General features: G+C 42.9%; 1 protein-coding gene across 3 annotated transcripts in view; it reads left to right on the top strand.

The window, feature by feature from the left end:
- The window catches only part of BACH2 (BTB domain and CNC homolog 2), a 197,100-nt gene that overhangs the window by 124,598 nt on the left and 52,714 nt on the right, over positions 1-19,788 (top strand). For all 3 annotated transcript variants that reach the window (XM_069804871.1, XM_069804872.1, XM_069804873.1), the window contains one exon: positions 16,690-16,944. In XM_069804871.1, coding sequence (XP_069660972.1) covers positions 16,702-16,944 — 243 coding nt within the window. In that variant the 5' untranslated portion in view covers positions 16,690-16,701. The remainder of the gene's footprint in view (positions 1-16,689; positions 16,945-19,788) is intronic.

Here is a 19,788-nt window from a genome sequence, read left to right as displayed (position 1 = left end):
GCTTTTTTCTCAGCGTTGCCTCCATTCCCACTGCTCTTTCAAGATCCTTGGCAGTCATTCCCCTCTCTGTTCGCAACCTCTCTGCCGCCTGCCCACTTCTGCTCCCCCCCAGCATCTTTACATACTCACTGTAATAGGCAATGGCTTTATCTCCAGCTTCTTCAGTTTCTTTTTTGCTCACTGAAAACACTGGAAGATAGCCGCTCTTTCCCACGGTTCGTTCCCCTGTTCTCACTTCTGCCTCTCCGCCCGCCTGGAGGCAGCGGGGCCGGGACTGGGCTCCTGCCCACTTATTACAGACCCTTCTCCCTTGAAACTTCTCCAGCCATCCCTCCTCCACCTTTCCTTCTGTGTAACTCTTGGTCCATAAGCCCCCAGCCTCTTCATCCTCCTTTCTCTCAGAGGTAAGCCTGGTCCTTTTCATTCTTTTATCTTGAACCCTTCCACTCATCCATAGTAACACGATTTTAACATCCTTGTGGATGTTGCTCCTGGCTCTTCCCCATCCCTTCAACTTTTCACCATTGCCTCTGGATTAGTCCCATTTCAGAGCTTTTATCACATATCCCTTTCCTCCTGTATTACTACTAAAAACATTTGCACAAACATCCTTTTCAGGATTTTAATTCCTCCTCTTGATTATGCTCCTTTTGGAAAAATTATTGCCACATGCAGTGGAGAAGTATGCTTGTGTGCGTTTGTATGCATGGTATAATGGCTACAGAGAAAACTGAGCCACCTAATTTGGGCAGAGTTAAAGGAGTGTTTCCTCCTTGATATAAGTCTGGGTAGCAATATTGATAGGACTGGCCCAAGGATCCTTTTAATAGAGATCATGTCATTTTTTGATGTTTGGAAAGGTCATGCCAGGTAACATGAGCTATTCCACAAACATGCAATGACAATAATACTTATTTTCTAAGAGATGCTAATTCAACATTGTGCATATGTGTGCACTGATATATATATATACACACGTACATTTATACACATACATAACTCTATGCACATGCACATACATGTCTGTTTTTAAGACACTATACTGGAGCATAGTATGCTGTAATGGAAAAGCATCAAGTCATTCATAACACAGTAGTGACTGTCCTGTATTTCATCAAGCAACAAGTATTTTTTAAAGCATTTTAACATTCCTTTGGGCATATAACCAAACTGTGTCTTACTAGGACTTAAATTCTTGAAGTAATGACATGAATCTGTAGGTACACTTACCTGATCGTGACTTCTAGTAAATAAAAATTAACTGAGCCTATTTCTACAAGACTTGAATTGTGCTAATGGCAAAATCTTCATTTAGTCTGATAGTGGAAAATTGTCTCTTCCCTCCATGAAGCTATGTCACTAGGTGGTCAAATTTGTCTAGACTGGATTTGGTCCTGCATAACAATATGTGCATTCTTCTGACAGTCCAAGAAACACAGTACATTGATATAGTTAGAAGATTTGTGGAGTGATTTTTTTTCATTATTGATTTTTTATTACAGGCAGCGATATAGGTTAGATACAGTTAGGACAGGCAGAAGTTGAGGGGGAAGAAGTAAGAAAAAAGTATGCTTGTTTTTACATTGCGGACTGTTCTCTTTTACATGTATACGGAGAGACAAACTCCCTAGCAAGCACTAGAGTTTGCCATCTAGGCTGGTCCTCTTTTTAGCACAAAAATTGCTGTAGGGGTTGCAAGCGCTGGGAAGTATTGATTGTTTCCCAGCACACTATTTGTATTACATATTTTAGTTAATAATTAGTAATGCTTTTAGGTTAGTTTTGTTTGAAATACTAATCAATGAGCTTTATAGATTCCCCGCTTTATACATAAACATGTCAGTCTCCAATGAAGCAAAAGAGTTTTATTTTATCCCAGATAGTTTATACTGTATAATTATTAATCTGTAGTTTAATCTCCTTGTCTTCATGCTTTTATGGCTTGATCCTGCTTGTTGCAGGGGATCTCAAATCTCATTAAAGGGCATGGATTAAAGGCACTCAACACCTTGCCAAATAAGTGCTGGAATGTGCCAGCTAAGTCCTGTTGCATGTAGACCTCCCAGTGCTTCTTACTCTACATGTACACCACAAATAGGACTGCCTGCCTTGTATCTTGTCATTTCCCTCTACAAAGCCTTATTTTGCACCACACAGTAGGTTTGCCAGACTTCAGGTGTACAGGGTCACAGTTTTCTTGCTGTGATGTTTTCTCAGCCTGTAGTTGGAAAACCATCACCAAAGTGTTTCAGCTGAGGGCGAAGTAAAAAGGAAAAAAAGCTTGAAATTATGTGTTGATTTTCTGATGTTCAACATTTTTTTGAGCTCTTCTAAAGCTCTGGTGCCCCCATGCTGTGGAGCAAAGACATGAGATCTCAGCTGGAGAGTGGATTTGGGGCCACGGGTGCAGCCATTGCTGTTGCTATTCCCATGGAAATCCATCTGACCAGCCAGAAACTTTGGAAAAGAAAGTCCAGGGCAGCTGATGGCTTCTGCTTAATGCTGCCTCAGAAACCTGGTTTCTGATAAACCAGGGGGACCTGCAGATCTGCGGTCTGCTCGCTCCACCCGTATTTCGTGCGGCATTGTGGACTGCTCGGTTGTGATTTTGCAGACCAGTGATGGTCAGCCAGCGCCGCTTGGGAAGCAGAAATCTCATGGCTCCCACCCTCATCCTGACCCACGTGGGGTCGAGGGTCAGGTTACACAATGGCGGCTTTAGTTTGTTTAAGGTAAGGAAATTATGCACAGAAGCTGTTAAAAGAATATTAGGTTGTCAAGTCAAGCGAGAAATGTTATAACATCGCCTGCTCAGCCTTCAGTTGGATCCTGTGTGCATGCAAATTTGACAGTCTTTAATTGCATGTCTCCAAGATCTATGTAGAATATAGCTTCTCAATTCACACCAGAAAAAGCACACAGACTTCTTTCTTCTCAGAAGAAAAGCATTTGCTTGTACATCAAATATCGTTATCCCTTAAAGATTGTCCAGACTGTAGGTATGCGGTACACTTCATCAGCCAGGCAAAGCTTTCATACGTCACAGCTGCCTGAAACACAGCCCTGAGCAAACCTGCCATGGTCCTGAAAGTAGTGTGGCAATGGTGGTTGCCACTGTGGGGACAAGGTCCTCACTGATTTGTTTTGTGTTACCTTCAGGTATGGTACAGTCAAGTGTTCTGGAGTGTCTGTCCCCTTGTGAGAGAAGAGAGAAGGCAGAAGGTAGTAGCAGGTTGCACTTAACCACACTGCTGAGGGTGGAGAACGGCTTGGGATTTTCTGGGTCTCCAAACTATGGTCTGCGGAGGCTGTGGGGAATGTCTGGTTTTGGTGGCCTCTTTCTCTCCCAATACCACCTCTACCAATTCCCCTTGAAGACAAATGAGCAAACGGGGGCTGTAAACTAACAACAGAGGGAGAGAGTGACGTCAGTGAACACCCAACTGCATAAACCAGCCTTATGGTGTTTGCAGTATAGATAAGTCTAAACCATTAGGGTTGTACAAGAATCACATTGTTTGACTTTTTATTAGCCAGGTTCTTAGCTTTACGAGAGAGGCGTTGGAGAGAGTGGCACATGAGCAGGAATCCAAAAGAGTTTCAGTGGAGCGGTTCTCTTAAAAAGAGACTGGAAAATAAAGGTTTACAACTTGTTGCATGAGAAAATGAAGCCAGAAGGGAAGCAGTTTGTCAAACACTATTATTTGTGGACAGTCTTAAATAATGTGAATCACGGTCCCTCAAATCCCGTACAGTGACCTTGTGCAAGCAGAGTACACCACCTGCCAGGAGATTATAAATTTATGCATGCACTGTACTCAGAACTGAAAAAGATGTTTTCCAAAGTTAGAACCTGTTGTGTTGGCATAACATTACATTTAAAGTAAAAAGCGTTGAACGCACTGGGAATTGTTGAAGAATATTCTGCCAGCTGCTCAAAATTATGATTTTACACTGCCATCAATAACAAAAAACGTTACTCTAATGAGAAGCCATTCTGGTTAAATGAAGAAATAGAAGTTGTGGTAAAACATTAATTAATTGAATATCAAAAAAGGGAAAATAGAAAAGGCAGAAATCTTCCCTAGATGGTTTTTGTATTTGAAATGGTGGAAGAGGATGTGTCCATCCTGTGCGGTGATGTGGAAAGAAGAGAAAGTTTGCTGCTTATAGCAAAGGAGGATGTGAGACAGGCAGCAGTGGTTGAAATTAAACATTTTCACATCCTAGTAACTTTTACATCCAGGAATCTTAAAGGAGGTAGCTGAAAAGCTCTGTTAAGTAGCTGTTCATTTATAATAAATCTTGGGAAACAGGGGAAATTCCAGAAAATTGGAGGGCTGCCAACTGTATTTCCGATATTTCAAAAAGATAAAAGGGATATCCCGGGGAACTGAAGGCTGGTTTAGCTTGACGTCAGTCCAGGGTAAAATAGCGGAACAGCTATTTCAGGATCTGTCAAGAGAGAACTTGGAGGCTAAAGGTATAGATAATTCCAGTAACAGTTGAAGAGAGAGCTTATCAAACAAACTGCTGGTTTTCTTTGCTCTGTCAAGACTGCAAGTCTGCATGATAAAGGCAACTGTTGATACTGCCTTTAGGAGCCAGATTGGGTGGTCCTTTCTGCCTTTTGGGTTTGTGAACCATATAAGGAATGCCCTGAGATTAAAACTCCCATGATGAGAGTGCGCTAATTCAAACAGAAATAATCAAGCCACTCTGTTTCCCTGGGATAAAGCATGGCTTAGTTTTGGGTTTTGCGTGTTAATCTCCTATTTGATTTGATTTGGCTTTTGCAGCTTTAAGTGTGTTGAGTACATCGTAGTTCTGTGCAGGCAGAGAAACCAAACAAACTTCAAAAAGCTGCATGAAAAGCTCAACAAATAATATAAGTATCCTCAAAGAGAGATAAAATCCAGGTTCTTCTTATAGCAGCCTTTGCAGCTTTAATCCCTCGTTCTTTACCACGGCAAAGAAGCTTTCATAAGCTCCTCCGGATCTTACAGGAGAAGGAAAGCTTGTCTTTGCCTTCTGCTGTCTTTGCAGTCCTCTAAAACTGTAGGTGCAGATGCTACGTTGGCTGTACTTACCCTCAGAACCAAGACCCAAATGCATCAAATCTTTTCTTTCTCTCCGGGTTCCTTCAGGCTGCAGTTGCACTTAGTCAAAATGCCCATTTGACTCACATCCTCTCCTTACCTTGGCTGTAGCTTGGTAGGTGTTGGCAGCAGAAGTGATTGCTTTCTGTGCACCTTTCTCCATGGGATGATTTGTTGTTTACAGCAGGAAGGACACTTTAGTTCCAGAATAAGGGCTGGTCTATGGATAAAGGAACTTTAAATAGGAATCTAGGCATGTGCCAGACTCTGAGGATGGTGGGAAGGCCTGCAACTCTTGCTTAAACCTTCTGATAACAAAATGGCAATTCTCAGATCCTTGCAGGATCAAAACCACTGTCAGAATACCTTGGCGTAATCCAGGTATCCCCTTGGCACTTGCTCTGAGTTTCTAGTCATTTCAGTGACCTTCTGATCATTTGATGGTTAGAAAAACATGTGAAAATTGTTTTTTGCATGTGTAGGTAAGCCTTCTAAGATTCAGACCTGTAAATCTGTGGATCCTAATGCAATAGTCACTAGAATTTATTTATTTATTTATTCATTTATTTTTGGATTAGTAAAAATCTATGATTTAACCATAAGGAAACATCTTTCCTTCCGTACATATGTTGGCAAAGCAGAACATTATTGTTGGTATCTGTTTGGTTGTGGAAAAAGCTGCACAAGCAGATAGCAGCCCAGTCTCCAAGGAGAAGGCGACACCTGTATTCTTTCCCAAGAGCAGAAGGTGCGAAGTTATCCCCTACGAAATTCTGTCCCAAATTTAACCCAGTGACCTACTGCATGCGTTCCTGCTCTTCACACATTAATCACAACAGACATGTTCCAAAGGACATGCCAGTTTGTGTCCCAAGGAAACATGAAGGATATTCTGAACACCTGCTAACTTGCAGCAAAGATGAAGAGCTTGCATTTTAGGAAAAAAAAGAGAAGAGCAGATTTTTTCCATAACAACTGTTTAGTGTGACAGGAGAAGATGGGCTTTTGTCAGTTTTGCAACCTCTACAATTTGAGCAGTCAAAGGTGTTAGTGGTTTTAGCCATACCCTCCCATGCAGACAGAACTTCTTCCACCAGTTCTGCAGATAGGCTGGAAAAGCAGTAATTAGTACAGCTTGAGAAGTGAAGAGAAAATTAACCAGGAGATGTAATTTTGAGAGAGAACTTTTCTGTTTTCCTCTGGAAAAAAGATCAAAAACAATGCTCATTTGATAGCAACCAAAAATTTCAAGTACAGAGCTTCAGCACTGAACTCTACTGGAGTTTTTAAAGGCTGGGCTTCCTTGAGAATAGAACATAAGGGAAATAACTTGTTGGCATAGTCTTTCACATTAGAAGGTTGTTAAAAGGAGCAGAACAGTGCCATTGTTCATTATTTGTAGCTTCCAAACACTGGTACTATTGGGTCAGTATCAGCCTGGCCTTTGTTCTCATAGTCATATTAGCAAAAGAGATTTCAAATAGAGAGACGCATTCTTTACTATCCCAAAGTATTGTTATACTGGCAAGTGGCCTGGATACTTGACCCACAGTTTATGCTTCAGCAATTTCATCATTTCAGATGGCATTGTAGTGCAAATTATACATACGTACACACACGTGCACATATGCTTATAGAGGTACACGTAAATTATTTAAAGGTTTAGGAGAAGGAGGAGAGGTATATCACTGTATCACTCATCAACCAAAGCCCCAAAATACTCATTTAAAGCAAGGAAGGCAGGACCTAAATCTGGTGGGCCCTCGCCAGAATTTCCAGCCTCCATTTGTGTGGAGATCTCAAACCTTTTCAGAGAACTCACCAAGCTGGAGAGCAAGATAAAAACAAATCACTAGTTCATTTGTCCCTCTCTGATTCTTTAATCTGGCAGTGCAGCTTACCCAAGAATAAACCAAAACGCTGTGTCTTTTCCCCAGGTCCTGAAGCCATTGACCACTTCAGAAAAACATAGTATGTTGTTTGTTTTGCTTGGTGGTTTCCTGGCACTGTTTCGGTGTTGGGCATTCCCCATTCTGCTTTGAATAAGCTATTTTGAGTAGCAGACTTGGTTCCGGTCCCCTTCACCATAGCCAGCTACTGTAAAGAGCAATGTGAAAGCCATGCAAAGAGACTTTGTCAGGGAAGAGTTCTGTGTTGCTCACTTTCCATGTACATGTAATGTCAGCTGAGTGGCTTCTGAGAAATAAGGATACAGGACGGTTCTTCTGTTGTTCCTTCTGTTTTCCTACCCGGTCTATGTCTTCCCCCACCTCATCTACTATGCCCCTCTCCTGAAGGCATCATCATTTATATTTAAAGGACGTTGAAAATGCATGTTAAACTAAGCCTGACTTACTGAGTGTAGGACAATTAGTAGTATAATTATGTAATTTTTCCTGAGTCATAAAAAGATGCATACTTTGCCTAGTAGGCCTGCATAGAATGTATATGTCAATGCATGTAGTGTGTTTAAGCATTATTTGCATGTTAACTGAAGTCCCTAAAGACTGCGAGCTATCATTACCTTGTTCAGCTGGGTTCCTCTGTCAAAAAACAATAACAACACAACCTTCTGAAGTGTAAGAAATAGGTTTTATCTGTATGTGGAACATAAATCTATTTGGACTCTTCAAAGCAACCTCCACTGGGAATCCCTGCCTCCTTATGGTACCAATCTCTGAACAACCTGAAGCGCAATTTCTTTAGAGTAGACACCTGGGGTTTAAATAAACATTCATCATGGAGACTATGGGCATCTTGACATTAATTTAAAAAAAAAAACAACAAACAAACAAAAAAGAAGATCCATCGCAAAAATGAAGCTGTGGTACATTTCTGTCCGTGTGTGCAATCTGCCAATACCGAAATCATTGTAAGTAACCGAAATGCTACAGAGAAAACTTACATTAAGCAGTTCTGTCTAAAGGTCTGCAGGATCAGAGTCCCCCCTTTTTTTTCCCCCTAGTCTCTATCCAGTTGTGCAGTAGGGTCTAGGTCCAGTATAACAAAACCAGTAAGTGACTTTTGCAATGGGACTTACTTCCTACATCAAAGCCTCTGTGCTGTGACGACATATGGGTGTGCCAAAGCAGCCATTCCATGGTCTGGAGGACTCATCCCTGTTCCTGTCACTTTAAGCTAAGGAATGAATTTCCAGTATTCTCATCTCCACTTCAAAAGTACCTGAAGTTTGCCGTGCAGAAACAGGGCTCATGGCCCAGCTCTGCAACCAGTCCAGGCACTAATGCTCCTGCTCGCTGCCCATGGCGTAGCTCATCGAGGACCAGTTTGTGGCCCTTGCACTGTGTGCAGCTCTTTAGCAATTCAGAGGGTGCTCCCTGGGCTGTGAACGCTTGACGTGTTGGAGCCATGCAGCCTCCTCAGCAATGTGAATTCTTGCCTTTAGGAGATGTTACCAAATGTCTGCAGGGTCCTGCTGCGTGCCCAACCAGACCTGCCCCTCTAGAGGGCCCGTGGTTAAATCCTCTCTTGGGTTTCTCTTAGCTATCCCCCTTCCCATCCATGGTCAAACGAAGGTCTTGCTTTGAGGCAGTAGGGTCAGAAGCACCAGCCATCGCTATCAGCAGCAGCACATGTCTATAGCTGCCAGCCAAGAATGCTCTACGATGTCTTTTCCACTTATCCATGCATCTTCTGCTTTACAGCAGAAGTTACTTAAACAATGTGAAAATCTCATTTCTGAAGACGTTCTTGCTAATGGCCCTGGCACCCACAGTATTTTTGGCAAGAGGCAAGCCCGTGTAGCCTGGCGGCCTGCTAGTCTATTTTCAATTATCTGGGGTGCTCAGAGAAGAAGACATTAATATTGCTGAGGATGACATAGCAAATTACTACTGCTCCCTAACCTTTTTAAATTGCTAACACTGTTGTAATCTGTAATTACAGAAATCAGTGTGAGAATTGTGGCACAGTATAATTATCTTTCCTGATACTTTATTGCTGTATGAATTATTAATCAAAATCAGTCTTGTATAGTATTTGCAGCAACTAAGAAGAATAATGTATAATTAAATTTCGTTATTTCTATTTTTGTGCTGGTGTTTTATGATGTTGTAATTGATAATTAATTGGTTAAAAATTCACACAATTCTTGGGAGTTTCATATGACTATGACTGTTCAGTATTCAGCATTTATTAATTGAATAATGGGCTCACTGAAGAGACCTTTGTATATAGTCTTCTGTCATTACAGTGAGCTCTCAAAAATGGTGAATTAATTATTAGGCCTTTCAATAGTTTCTTTTTAAAGGAAAGCAGTGACAATATAATCATATCCTTTGTTGTTATAGCTGTAATTGAGAGATTGTAATAACCAATTACAAGGATGGTCATTTGAGGAGCTCTGAAGTGTCAGTTATTGATAAATTTCTTTAAAACAAAGTGTTGATTACACAGAACAAGTCTTTACATAGAAAAAATATTAGGAGATGGGGAAGGAAGCCTGGAAAATTATTTTCCTCCCACTTGCCACTTAAAAACAGTGCATGTTTATCCGTAAAAACTGTCAAGTCTGATGTGCTTTTGCTGCCATTTGTCAGAAGTACAAGTTCCTCTCAGCTTTTTCATTATTTTACCATCATTCTCCCCGTTTTTCTCCTAGTACCTTTTGCTAAATTGTTAGGGAAAAAAAATTAATAGAAAACCTCAGAACAAAAGAGCGTTTTTTCACACTGTCTGCATCCTATTGAACAGAAATACTGTCAGACGTTTACATGCAAATCTGCAGTGCAGACTCTCCAGCCACCTGTGAACAAAGACTCTTGGCTGTGTTCAAGCTGACCACTTCAAGTTATTCCTAAGTGTCTTTTTTTTACTCTTAGTGGAGCTGATTGGAAGAATGTGAACTGGAACTAAAAATAACCCCAGTTCAGTATTGATCCTCTCTTAACACAATCACGAGAAAGCCGGGAGTCACCTTGTACAGCAGGATCTAATGCAAGCTCCAGCTTATGAACCTGCAGTTCATTTTACACCAGGTCAGGTACTGCAATTCCTAAATGAGAAATCACACAATGTTATCTGTTGGCTTCCGTACTAAAATGTAGCATTATAGACATAATGAGGAGATACCGATAAACCTTTTCAGGCCTTTACTGTGAGGTTGTTGGGAGTCCTCTGTGTGCTGTTGTAGATCTGATGTCCTGCTTACACCTCCTGGGATACAAGTGAGCCTTTGTTTCATGGGACGAGATGATGCCTTTAAGCCCCCTTTTCCCCCTATCCCCTTCCTCACTAGTGTTTTGCCACGGAGAGGCTACAAAGACGCTTCTGCTGCAGTCTGTGCACCTTTTATAAATTGAGCTTAACATCTGACGGCTTCTCATGTTCTAAACCCAGCACTCCTCTGGAGCCAGTGGGAGGGGGAGCCCCTGCTGTCAGTGACACCCACCACATGTGGTCTTTAGACAGATGTTTTCTACTGCTTGCCCTCAACAGCATGGTCCCATGCAACTTCAGTACCCGTTTGAGAGACAGGAGTGCAGGGAAGCAGCATGCCCATCACTGTCTCCTGCAACTGGGGGCAGAGGAGGCGAGAGGTCTAGGAGGCGTGTGTGGAGGTGATAGATTTGGGTTTTCATCTGTGTTGACATCCATCAAATAATTTGTTTCTGAGACAGTGGTTAGTAGGTCAGGAAAGACAGATAATACAGGCACATTCCTCTGCCCAGGCAGTTTGTTGTTGGCCAGTGTGCTAGAGCATGTGAATATTCATCCCCTGTAAACTTGTACCCTGAGTAATGTGGCCCTGGATGTTTTTGTAGGAGTGACTAATCCTTTTACAAAGCCGGTGAGTTCTTTGCCCAGTAACATGCAGCAGTGGTCAGTCGTACATATGGTTTATTCCAGTAACCGTGAAATCTCAGGAAGAACAAAACAAGCATCTTCCTATGAGTACAGGGTACAATTTCAGTTCATTTCTATAGTCAGGAATCACGGCTCTTCTTTTTACAAATTCTGCGTTTGTCTTGCTGCTTTAATGTGGGTGTGCTTTCCTATTTGCAACACTAGAAACAATAAATAGCAGTGCTGCTTTGACCTTTTTATTTTGTATTATTTGTGTAGTGTTTATTGAATTGATCATACTTTTTGAGGAGGGCTTTTTCTCTTTCCTTGCTAATAATCTTTTTCATTGTTCTGCTGAGGATTTCTTTTGTCCCTGTTTCGACATCAGTAATCAGATGCAGACACTACACAACAGTGTACTACACCAGAAGTAACTAGAACATATATCTCCTTATTAAAATATTTCTTTCTCTCTAAAATAGGTGATGACAGTCTGTCTGTCTTCAGTCTGTCATCTTCATGAGAGACTCCACATTGGAATTGAGATTCCAGGTCAATGAGTCCCTGTTTTACTGTGATGGTGGTAAAACACTGCAACAGGTTGTCCAGAGATGGTCTGGGGTCTCCACCTTTGAAGAGACTCAAAACCCTACTGCACATAGTCCTGAGCAGCTTTCTCTAGGTCACCCTGCTTTGAGCAGGGAGGCTGTACTAGATGATACCTAGAGTTCCTCTCCAACCTCAACCATTCCATAATTTTTGTTTTTCTTCTAATTGCCACTTGTGTATAACAGAGTGCCCTGGATTTAGTGTGTCACCTTGTTAGTGTCTAATTCTTTTTTGTATTAAGTCTTTTTTAAATTCCCAACAATCCCTGTTACCTTGGACATTTGAACTAATTTTATCAATTTCAGTCTCCCTGTCATGGTCTCTGGGCTTCTAGGTCACTAATCAATGTAGGATCATCAGATAATTCATGTTGGAAAGGACCTGAGGAAGTTCCTAGCACAACCTCCTGCTCAAAGCAGGTCAGCTCTGAGATCAGAGTGGGTTGCTTAGCGCTATATCCAGTCTGGTCTTGAAAACCTCCAAGGATGGAGATGACACAACCTCTCCAGGCAACCTGTTCCTCAGTTTTTCCTTATGTCCAGTCTAAAGCTCTGTTGTTTCAAATTACTCCCAGTGTCTGGCTCCATCTTCTCGATGACCTCAGTGCAGGAGTGGCAGGCTGCTGTTAGGACCCTGGTATCCCCAGACAGACTCTCTCCCATCCAAGTACTAAGTGTGCCCAACCCTGCTTAAGGTTCAGAGATCAGAGGAGCTCAGGCGTGTTGCATGGCGTGCCCATAGGCAGATGTGAGCCAGTACTGCTGCTGTTTTGTTTCTGGAGGAATTTCACTGTTAACCTGCTGAAAATTGCCCCTGCATCCCTTCTCTGTTGAATACAGTTTAGCCTAAGTGATTTCCAGTCTGATGCAACTTCTCACCTTATGACAGCTGAGCTTCTCTAGCAGCCTTTTGTAAAGGTTTTGTCAAAGGATTTCTGAAAGTCAACACTAATTACACGTACCAGTGTTCCTCACTGCTAAATTTGACACACTTCAGGAATTCTAATAGAGCCCATCAGAGACATGACTTCCCTTTGCAGAAGCCATGCTGCTTTGTCACGATGATAATTTGCCTGGTTAAGTGCTCTGTAGCTCTGCCGTGATCGAGATGTACCTTTTCACGTAATTAACCCAGTTCTGATGCAGGACTTTCTGGTCTGTCTTGTTAATATTTTCTCTCCCCTAATGCTTCCCTTTAAAAACAGACACCACATTGCCTTCCCGTTAGTCTTGTGAGGCAGGAGCTGTTTTTTTCATGATAGGTAATGTATTTTTGGTGGCAGCTCAGGCGGTGCGTTTATGAGTTCCTGGAGAGTTTTGGGTGAGCACCAGCCAGTCGAGACAGCATGCTGCAAACTGAAGTAATACAGATGTTCCATGAGCAACTTTTTTGGTCTCCTGAGGTTACACGTGCCTCCTCCATGCTGCCCATGCAGAAGGGCTCGGTGGGATCTCCCACCCGCCACTGTGGAAGGACGGTGTAAGCAACGTTCCAGTTCGCTTCACTGCAGTTGCTGGCCTTTACCAGCAACTTTTTTTGGCAAGGTTTCAATGGTGCTTTCCTTGCCCACAGTAGTTTGTGCCAGTTTCTGGAAACTTTTGTTTCAAAGAGGCTTTTTCTGGCAGTATGGTGACCTATATGCAAACAAATGCACAGCATGTTCTTTTGAGCTGGAGAAAGGCTTGCGAAGACATTCTCTCTTCAGTTTGAAGAAATACCAAGTGTGTAGCAATGATTTCCATGAAGAAGGTTCTGCAAACTCAGCATAATAGTGAATTCAGCAAAAAATTATGCGGTTTGAATTAACACTGTATAAAAGACTTCCAGCCCAGCTTGCCTCAGAGTTCAGAGTTAATACCCGATCCCTGCTTTTCTCTTCGGGGGGGGGGGGGGGAAGTTGAATTCTGCTAATTTTCTTGCTACTACATGCCAAAGCCCTGCAGTGACCTTTGCACTCTAAACCCTTTCCCCATGAAAATGAACAATATACTTCCCAGTGTAAGGTTTCACCATCTTGCTCCCATCCTGCAGGATAAAGCCCTCTTGGAGAGGAAGCACCTCGTGCCTGGAGGTCATTCAGTCAATGGCAGATTGTGGAAAAGGGAAGACCGTAAATTACTTGTGTTGAAACATTAGAAGCTGATAAATAGGTGGTCCTGAGCTGTAGCCCAGCCCCGGCTTCTCTGTGCGCAATGCAGGGCTTGGGGTGCTTCCTGGAGCGGCCAGGGGCACAGCAGGGGAAGTCTGTGTCAGGCTGAGATTGCGGCTGCTGGCCAGGGCATTCACACGGGCTCTCAGCAGCTGTGGGAAGGGGCACGGCATGGCTCTGCTTTTGGGAAGCCCCTGGAGTCACAACAGTAGCCTTGGGAAAGCATGGCAACATAAGCCGCTGGGTGGAGGTCCATCCCGGGAGTGTAGCTAGGGATCCGCTGGAGCGGATGGTGTGATTTACAGCCCCAGCATCTCTGTACAGCGTTGGTCAGGCTTCCTAGCACAGAAAGTAGGCTTGCTCGCCCGCGGGGAAATACACTGTGGTATTTTCAGCACTTCATAGGGCATGCAACAAATTTTTTTTAAAAAATACACTTGATGAGAGCTGTACTTAAAAAGTGGGAAATTACTAATTAGTAACCAAGTAATTCAGGGTTTGATTCACACAAATTGCACTATTACTGTAAAAAAAGGATTGCAATTTCAGGCAAACAGTGGGTTTTGGGTTTTTTTTAAAAGGCACTGAAAATATAATTGATGTTCTGTTCATTACCTGCTAGGTTTCAGGTTTCTTGTACATATTTTCATCATCTGACACATTACAGGCATAAAACATGCCTGGAAAAAAAAGAAAAAAAAATTAACTCTTTCCCCTTTGCATTGTCATTTGCAACTCTCAGGTTTTCCCACTAGATTGTTCTAGTAAACTCTTGCATTTCATAGCACGCAACAGTGACCACTTAGAACATCATTATAATGCTATCGTTAGCATCAGAGTTCAGTTACACAGAAAGCTATGAGTGGGATGAGCTAAGTATCATTTTCTCTTTTACCTTACCAGAGTGCTAATAAAATGATTGCTGTCAATTCTTCTCATTAGTCTCAATTTAGGAGGAAAAAAAAAAAAATTCTTCTGGTTAAGAAATCTAACTGGTAGCATAAAAAAACCCAGAGTATCTCCCTCCTCTACCTATATGCAGATCAATAAGCAGCTATGTATCTTCTCTCTAGATATAAAGTCAGTGAAGGTCTAATCTGGGTTGGTTGGTTGTTTTTTTTCTGTTCATGTAGGCATTTCAGCTGGGTACTCAGAAGTGTAGCATGAGTCAGCAGTAAATACTGAAAATACCAGTAAAATAGAAGCCATAGGCATCCCATTAAGACTTCCAGTAATATTATAGTTCTGTAATGTTGGCAAAAATACCTATTTTTTAGTCATCATAGCCACTGGCTTAAAAATACTCCTATAAAGGTGGGAAAATGGAGTGATTGTTGAGACGTCTAGTAAAGTTACAAGTAACAAGTGGGTCCTCTTAAGTCCATTTTTGTCTAGATTATTAGTATCTTTCAAATGACACTGTAGGAAAATGGTACTCTGATTTGAACTCATGGCAAGAGAATAGTTTGAAGTCATGTTATGTCTGTCTCCTCATGTACCTGCATATTTTACTAACACAGGAAAATGCTGCAAAGATCTATGTTAAAAAGTAGGAAAGGAGGAATTTTGCTTCTACTTGCTACAGTGGTCAGGTATTTACAGTGCAGCGGTATACCAAAATACCGCCATCTGTTGCCTTTAGCCCTGTATGCCTCTGAATCTTGCCTCTCAGAAGGCAGTTGTTTGCAATAAGGAAAAATAATTCCTTAAAATACCTGAAGTTTGTGCATTTGCACGACTTTCCTTTCAGCAGCAGATAGAATAGTACATACAAATAATCCTTTTTCCCATGTAAGCCCTAAAACAAGCATGTTCGGTTTGTTTTGGGGTACATAGTGTATTCAGACACAGCACAGTCTTTTACACTTTTCCACTCAGAGAAATTGAATTGAGAAAATAATGTAAAGAGAATTCAGTCTAGTGCTGGACAGAAAATTTTGGGTAAAAGAATTACTTCAACGTGATCAAGTACAAAGGGGGTTCATGTGGTGCTGGGTGTTGGGGGAAGCTGATCCCCACCACCATCACAATCACAAGTCCAATCCCCATGTTCAGAGGCATTGCCAGTTCTACATGTGCCAGAAATTGCAGAACGTCAGGCAGAGAACTTCCTAGCTCAGACAGTTATAACAAGTGTCTTGCATCCTTCCAACCTCTGCTCTGCTGTCAGGAAGGGGAGACTTATCTGCAGGCAGGAGCAGCCCCAGCACCCAAATGCTGCCCTGCTGCCTGGGGTTGGACCTCCACATGGGTTGAGGGGTTTTCTTGGGTCTGTGGGTCTGGAATCCAGAAACTGCTCTTTTCTGTAAATGGCATTAAACTGCTGGTGAAGGCATGTTGCTTTAGGCATACTTGGAAACAGATTTCTTCTGAAGCCACTAAACACCTTTCTCTCCCCCTTAAGGCTTAAAATGGCTCTAATTCTGATTGAGAAATGAAGTCACTATAGTTAGTGGCTTGTCTTCATCGGGCATGGTTCCACCTTGCCTTTCACTTGAGCCAAGGTCTTCAGTGTAAACATGCAGCTGTTTAAAGCCTGTCAGCTGGAGAATAGGCTGGGGTTTTGAGGGTTTTTTCCCTTAATCTGAAAACAACAGAAGCAAGCACAAAGCCCTTTTTTCACTATTAGAAGACCCGACAGTCGCTCTTGCTTTTTTTGCTAAAATCTCCTAAAATTTCCCGTGTCCCCATGTTACTGCCTCTACTAAATTGAAAATTGTAGATGCGTAGTAGGTGGTTGAAGGAAAGCACTTTGCAGTCCATCTAAACTCTACTTTGGTTTTGAGGGGGGAAATCAAGGGCGGGTTAGGTAATCGAAGTGCGGTGGAGTGAAAGCCAGTGGCAATGAACGCCCTTCCCCATACCTTTCCCAAGCAACTTGCTCAGATTTAAGAATTAATGGGCTGCTTGGCTGTGGTCCCAGGGTATCCAGAAATCCGGCAGCATCGCACCACACCATGTTCACCTGGTGGCTGTGTTGCTCCTCACCACCTTGTTTGTGTTTTCTTCCTCCCTTCTCCCCTGCAGGGTGTGAACGGCATGTCTGTGGATGAGAAGACTGACTCCCCCATGTATGTGTATGAGTCAACGGTGCACTGTACCAATATTCTCCTCTGCTTAAATGACCAGCGGAAGCAGGACATTCTCTGTGACGTGACGCTGATCGTGGAGGGGAAGGAGTTCCGCGCCCACCGGGCTGTGCTGGCTGCCTGCAGCGAGTACTTCTTGCAGGCGTTGGTAGGGCAGACGGAAAATGACCTGGTGGTCAGCCTGCCAGAAGAGGTACAGTATGTCACCGTGTCCCCGCCATAAACACGAGCCCCCTCCATCCTATGCGGTGAGGAAGACTCCGCAGTCCGCTCAGGTGGCAAAGGGCAGCGTGGCGCAGGTTTCAGTGCCTGCCCTGGCACGGCTCTGGATGTGGTTTTTGTGTTTGGGTGGGTTGCAAATTGCTGAACGATGGACATGTTCACGCCAGCCTTCCTCACCAGCAGTAACTCCTAACGGTTACGGTGGCAAAGCTTTAAGATGCTTCAGTTCACCTTTGTCACTGCTGCCGAGGGAGTCGTACCCAAATGCTTAATTACCGTAGCTTCGTTCAGGGCATTGTCAGGACCCTGATACTCTTCTGCTGTACCAGACAGGAAATTTGAAAGGGGTGATGTGGCTGCTAGGTGGCAGGTTATTGTTGAAAAATCATTTGAGCTGTCACATTGTTGGGAGTCTCATTGCTGTCCACCCCGCTCTGGCAGCTCATATCCTCATCCTCCTCTTTCCCCTCTCCTGTACCTCATTCAGCCTTGCTTCCTCTCGCCTCCCCTCACAATGAGTTTGGGATTTAACTGCTTCAGGACATGTGTTTTCCACCGAGAAACCATGAACACAGTCTGTCAAAAAGCAGGGTTTTTCACATGCAGCATGGCTCCCACAGCAGGAAGCCAAGGGACGTAGAAAATACATACCTCACTGGAAAGTTTACTTTATTTTGCCACAAAATCTCACTGGCTGGCTTCCACCCCCACTGTAGTTTCCTCACAGCCATACAGCTGTGACAGCACAGATACCATAGGGCATGTCAGTGGCTTTGCTGCCCATAGAGGGGAGATGTGTGCCTGCTGGCCAGCGCTGCCGTCACTTGCCGCCTCGGCACTGCCTACCCGACATCTTTGGCTGGGCTGGGTGGTACAAGAAGGGTGGCAATGTACCCAGGGCACAGGACAGCAGTCGCTCAGTGGGAAGGTACTCTGGCATACAGAGGGGTTTTCACCATCATTTGCTTAACACCCATGAAGAAGCACAGTGTGTTTTTAAATGATGACAGATCCCGAAGTGTCCACACACTGTTTTTCCCCCTCTGGTTTAGCTCTCCAGAGACTTCAGCAGCATCATGATGTTGTCACGGCACAAGTTGGAGAGCATTAGAAGAAGTAGGTCACCAGGTGTGACTTCATGAGTCTTGACACTGAATATTACTCATGAAGAAATTTCAACCCAGACATTTTGCATAGGAGTTTAGAGATATCACAGAGGATGCGCTAGGATGCACACTATGATTCTGCAGTGTCCACTAATAATTTCCAGTGGAAGAATCGAGTCTCAGTGAGTGTCACATAGCTTTCACACCGCAAAACAAGGGTGGGTGCAGAGAGGTGACAAAATGTGCCTAGTGTGCACAGGTACAAAGAGGCAGGAGAGTATCGGCACTCTTCTGCAAAGCCTTGGTGAGACCTCCATGTATGATTCAGGTCCTGTTAAAGAAAAATAATTTAAATTCAATTAAGTATATACAAGAGTAACTGAGATGTTCAGGAGAAGGAGCCTGGACTAAAGCAGGAGAAGACAAGACTGTGGCAGGGTCATACTGCTGGTGTGACAACTGCGACATGCTACAGCTCTGTGTAGGCAGAGGAGATGAAACGGCTGAGAGGAGGAGTTTCTCTTTAAAAAGACAATGTTGACACAAGCATTGATTGGTTTCAACTGGCTTTTAGTAAAAGTAGATTGGAAATTAGCAGAATTCTAATCACAGCAGCAGTGAGGTGCTGAGCCACAGGCCAGTGGGAGAAGCAGGGTGGTGGGGGGATCAGGATGTGTCTGCACTTGGTGACCCAGTCCTTTGTTCATATGACACTAAAGATTTAAAACACAAAGGTTTGTCTATGTGTTTTATATGAGATAATACGTAAAAAAAAATTCCTCCAGTCCAACCATAAATGATTTCTATTGAAGTGAATGCCCTTTGGATAAATGAAGTATTGGACTTCTACATTTTAGAATATATCTTAATGAAAGATCAAAAAGTTTTAGTGACTTAGGGTTACTCTGGCTGCTGTTACAGCTCAAGTGAAGTCCATGGATTTGCAGAAGTAGTGAATCTAGTTCTTGAGCTTTTTTCCAGTATTCTGAAATTGTCAGTTGACCACCACTGTTGTTTTCCCACATGCTTCTCTTAGTTGCAGAGCACCAGGGCTTTAACTTTCTCATCCTGGAAAAGAACTGTCTTAGCCTATTAAACAAGACGTCTAGAGTACCAGTGCTTACTTTTACAGATATTTTCCATGTGCAAATTAATTGCTGTTAACTGCATTGAATTTAATTTGCTCAGTGGCTACTTTATTTGAATGGATATACGTGAGGTGGTCAGTTAAATAATTTCCTCACAAATGCTAGTCACTTGGGGTAGAGAGCTGCCTGATGCACTTTGTTATTTCTCAGTTATTCCTTGGTTAAGAAGCACGTGTCAGCTTCTGGCGTTGCTCTGCTTCAGAGTGCTGAGCGCTTTGGTAAGTGCCTGTGTGTAGATATGGGAAGTGCCTCCAAAAAAGAACAGTGTCAGAGCTCCCTATAAAAGGAACTGAAACACTCCTGGTTTTTAAGAGCTGATAGAGCAGGGGAAAAACCATCTTAGTTATATTGCATTAAAAGAAGTTAACAGGGTCTTTTGCAGTTCACAGGCTAATGGCTTTTCCCAAGGCTATTGTTTTTAGTCCATGGTCTGCAGAGCTCTGGCAGCCCATGAGTTACTTCTAAAGGTATCTGTGAAAACTGTCTTAATCTGTCATGTAGGGGGTTATTCCTTCAGTGCAAAAATTTCAAACAAAAGTTCGAAGTTAGTGTCCTGAGCCA

Source organism: Haliaeetus albicilla, chromosome 17 (assembly GCF_947461875.1).
Source record: "Haliaeetus albicilla chromosome 17, bHalAlb1.1, whole genome shotgun sequence".
Classification (NCBI taxonomy): Eukaryota; Metazoa; Chordata; class Aves; order Accipitriformes; family Accipitridae; genus Haliaeetus; species Haliaeetus albicilla.
The sequence above is the reverse complement of the archived record's forward strand: the minus strand, read 5'-3'. Positions and strand labels throughout refer to the sequence as shown.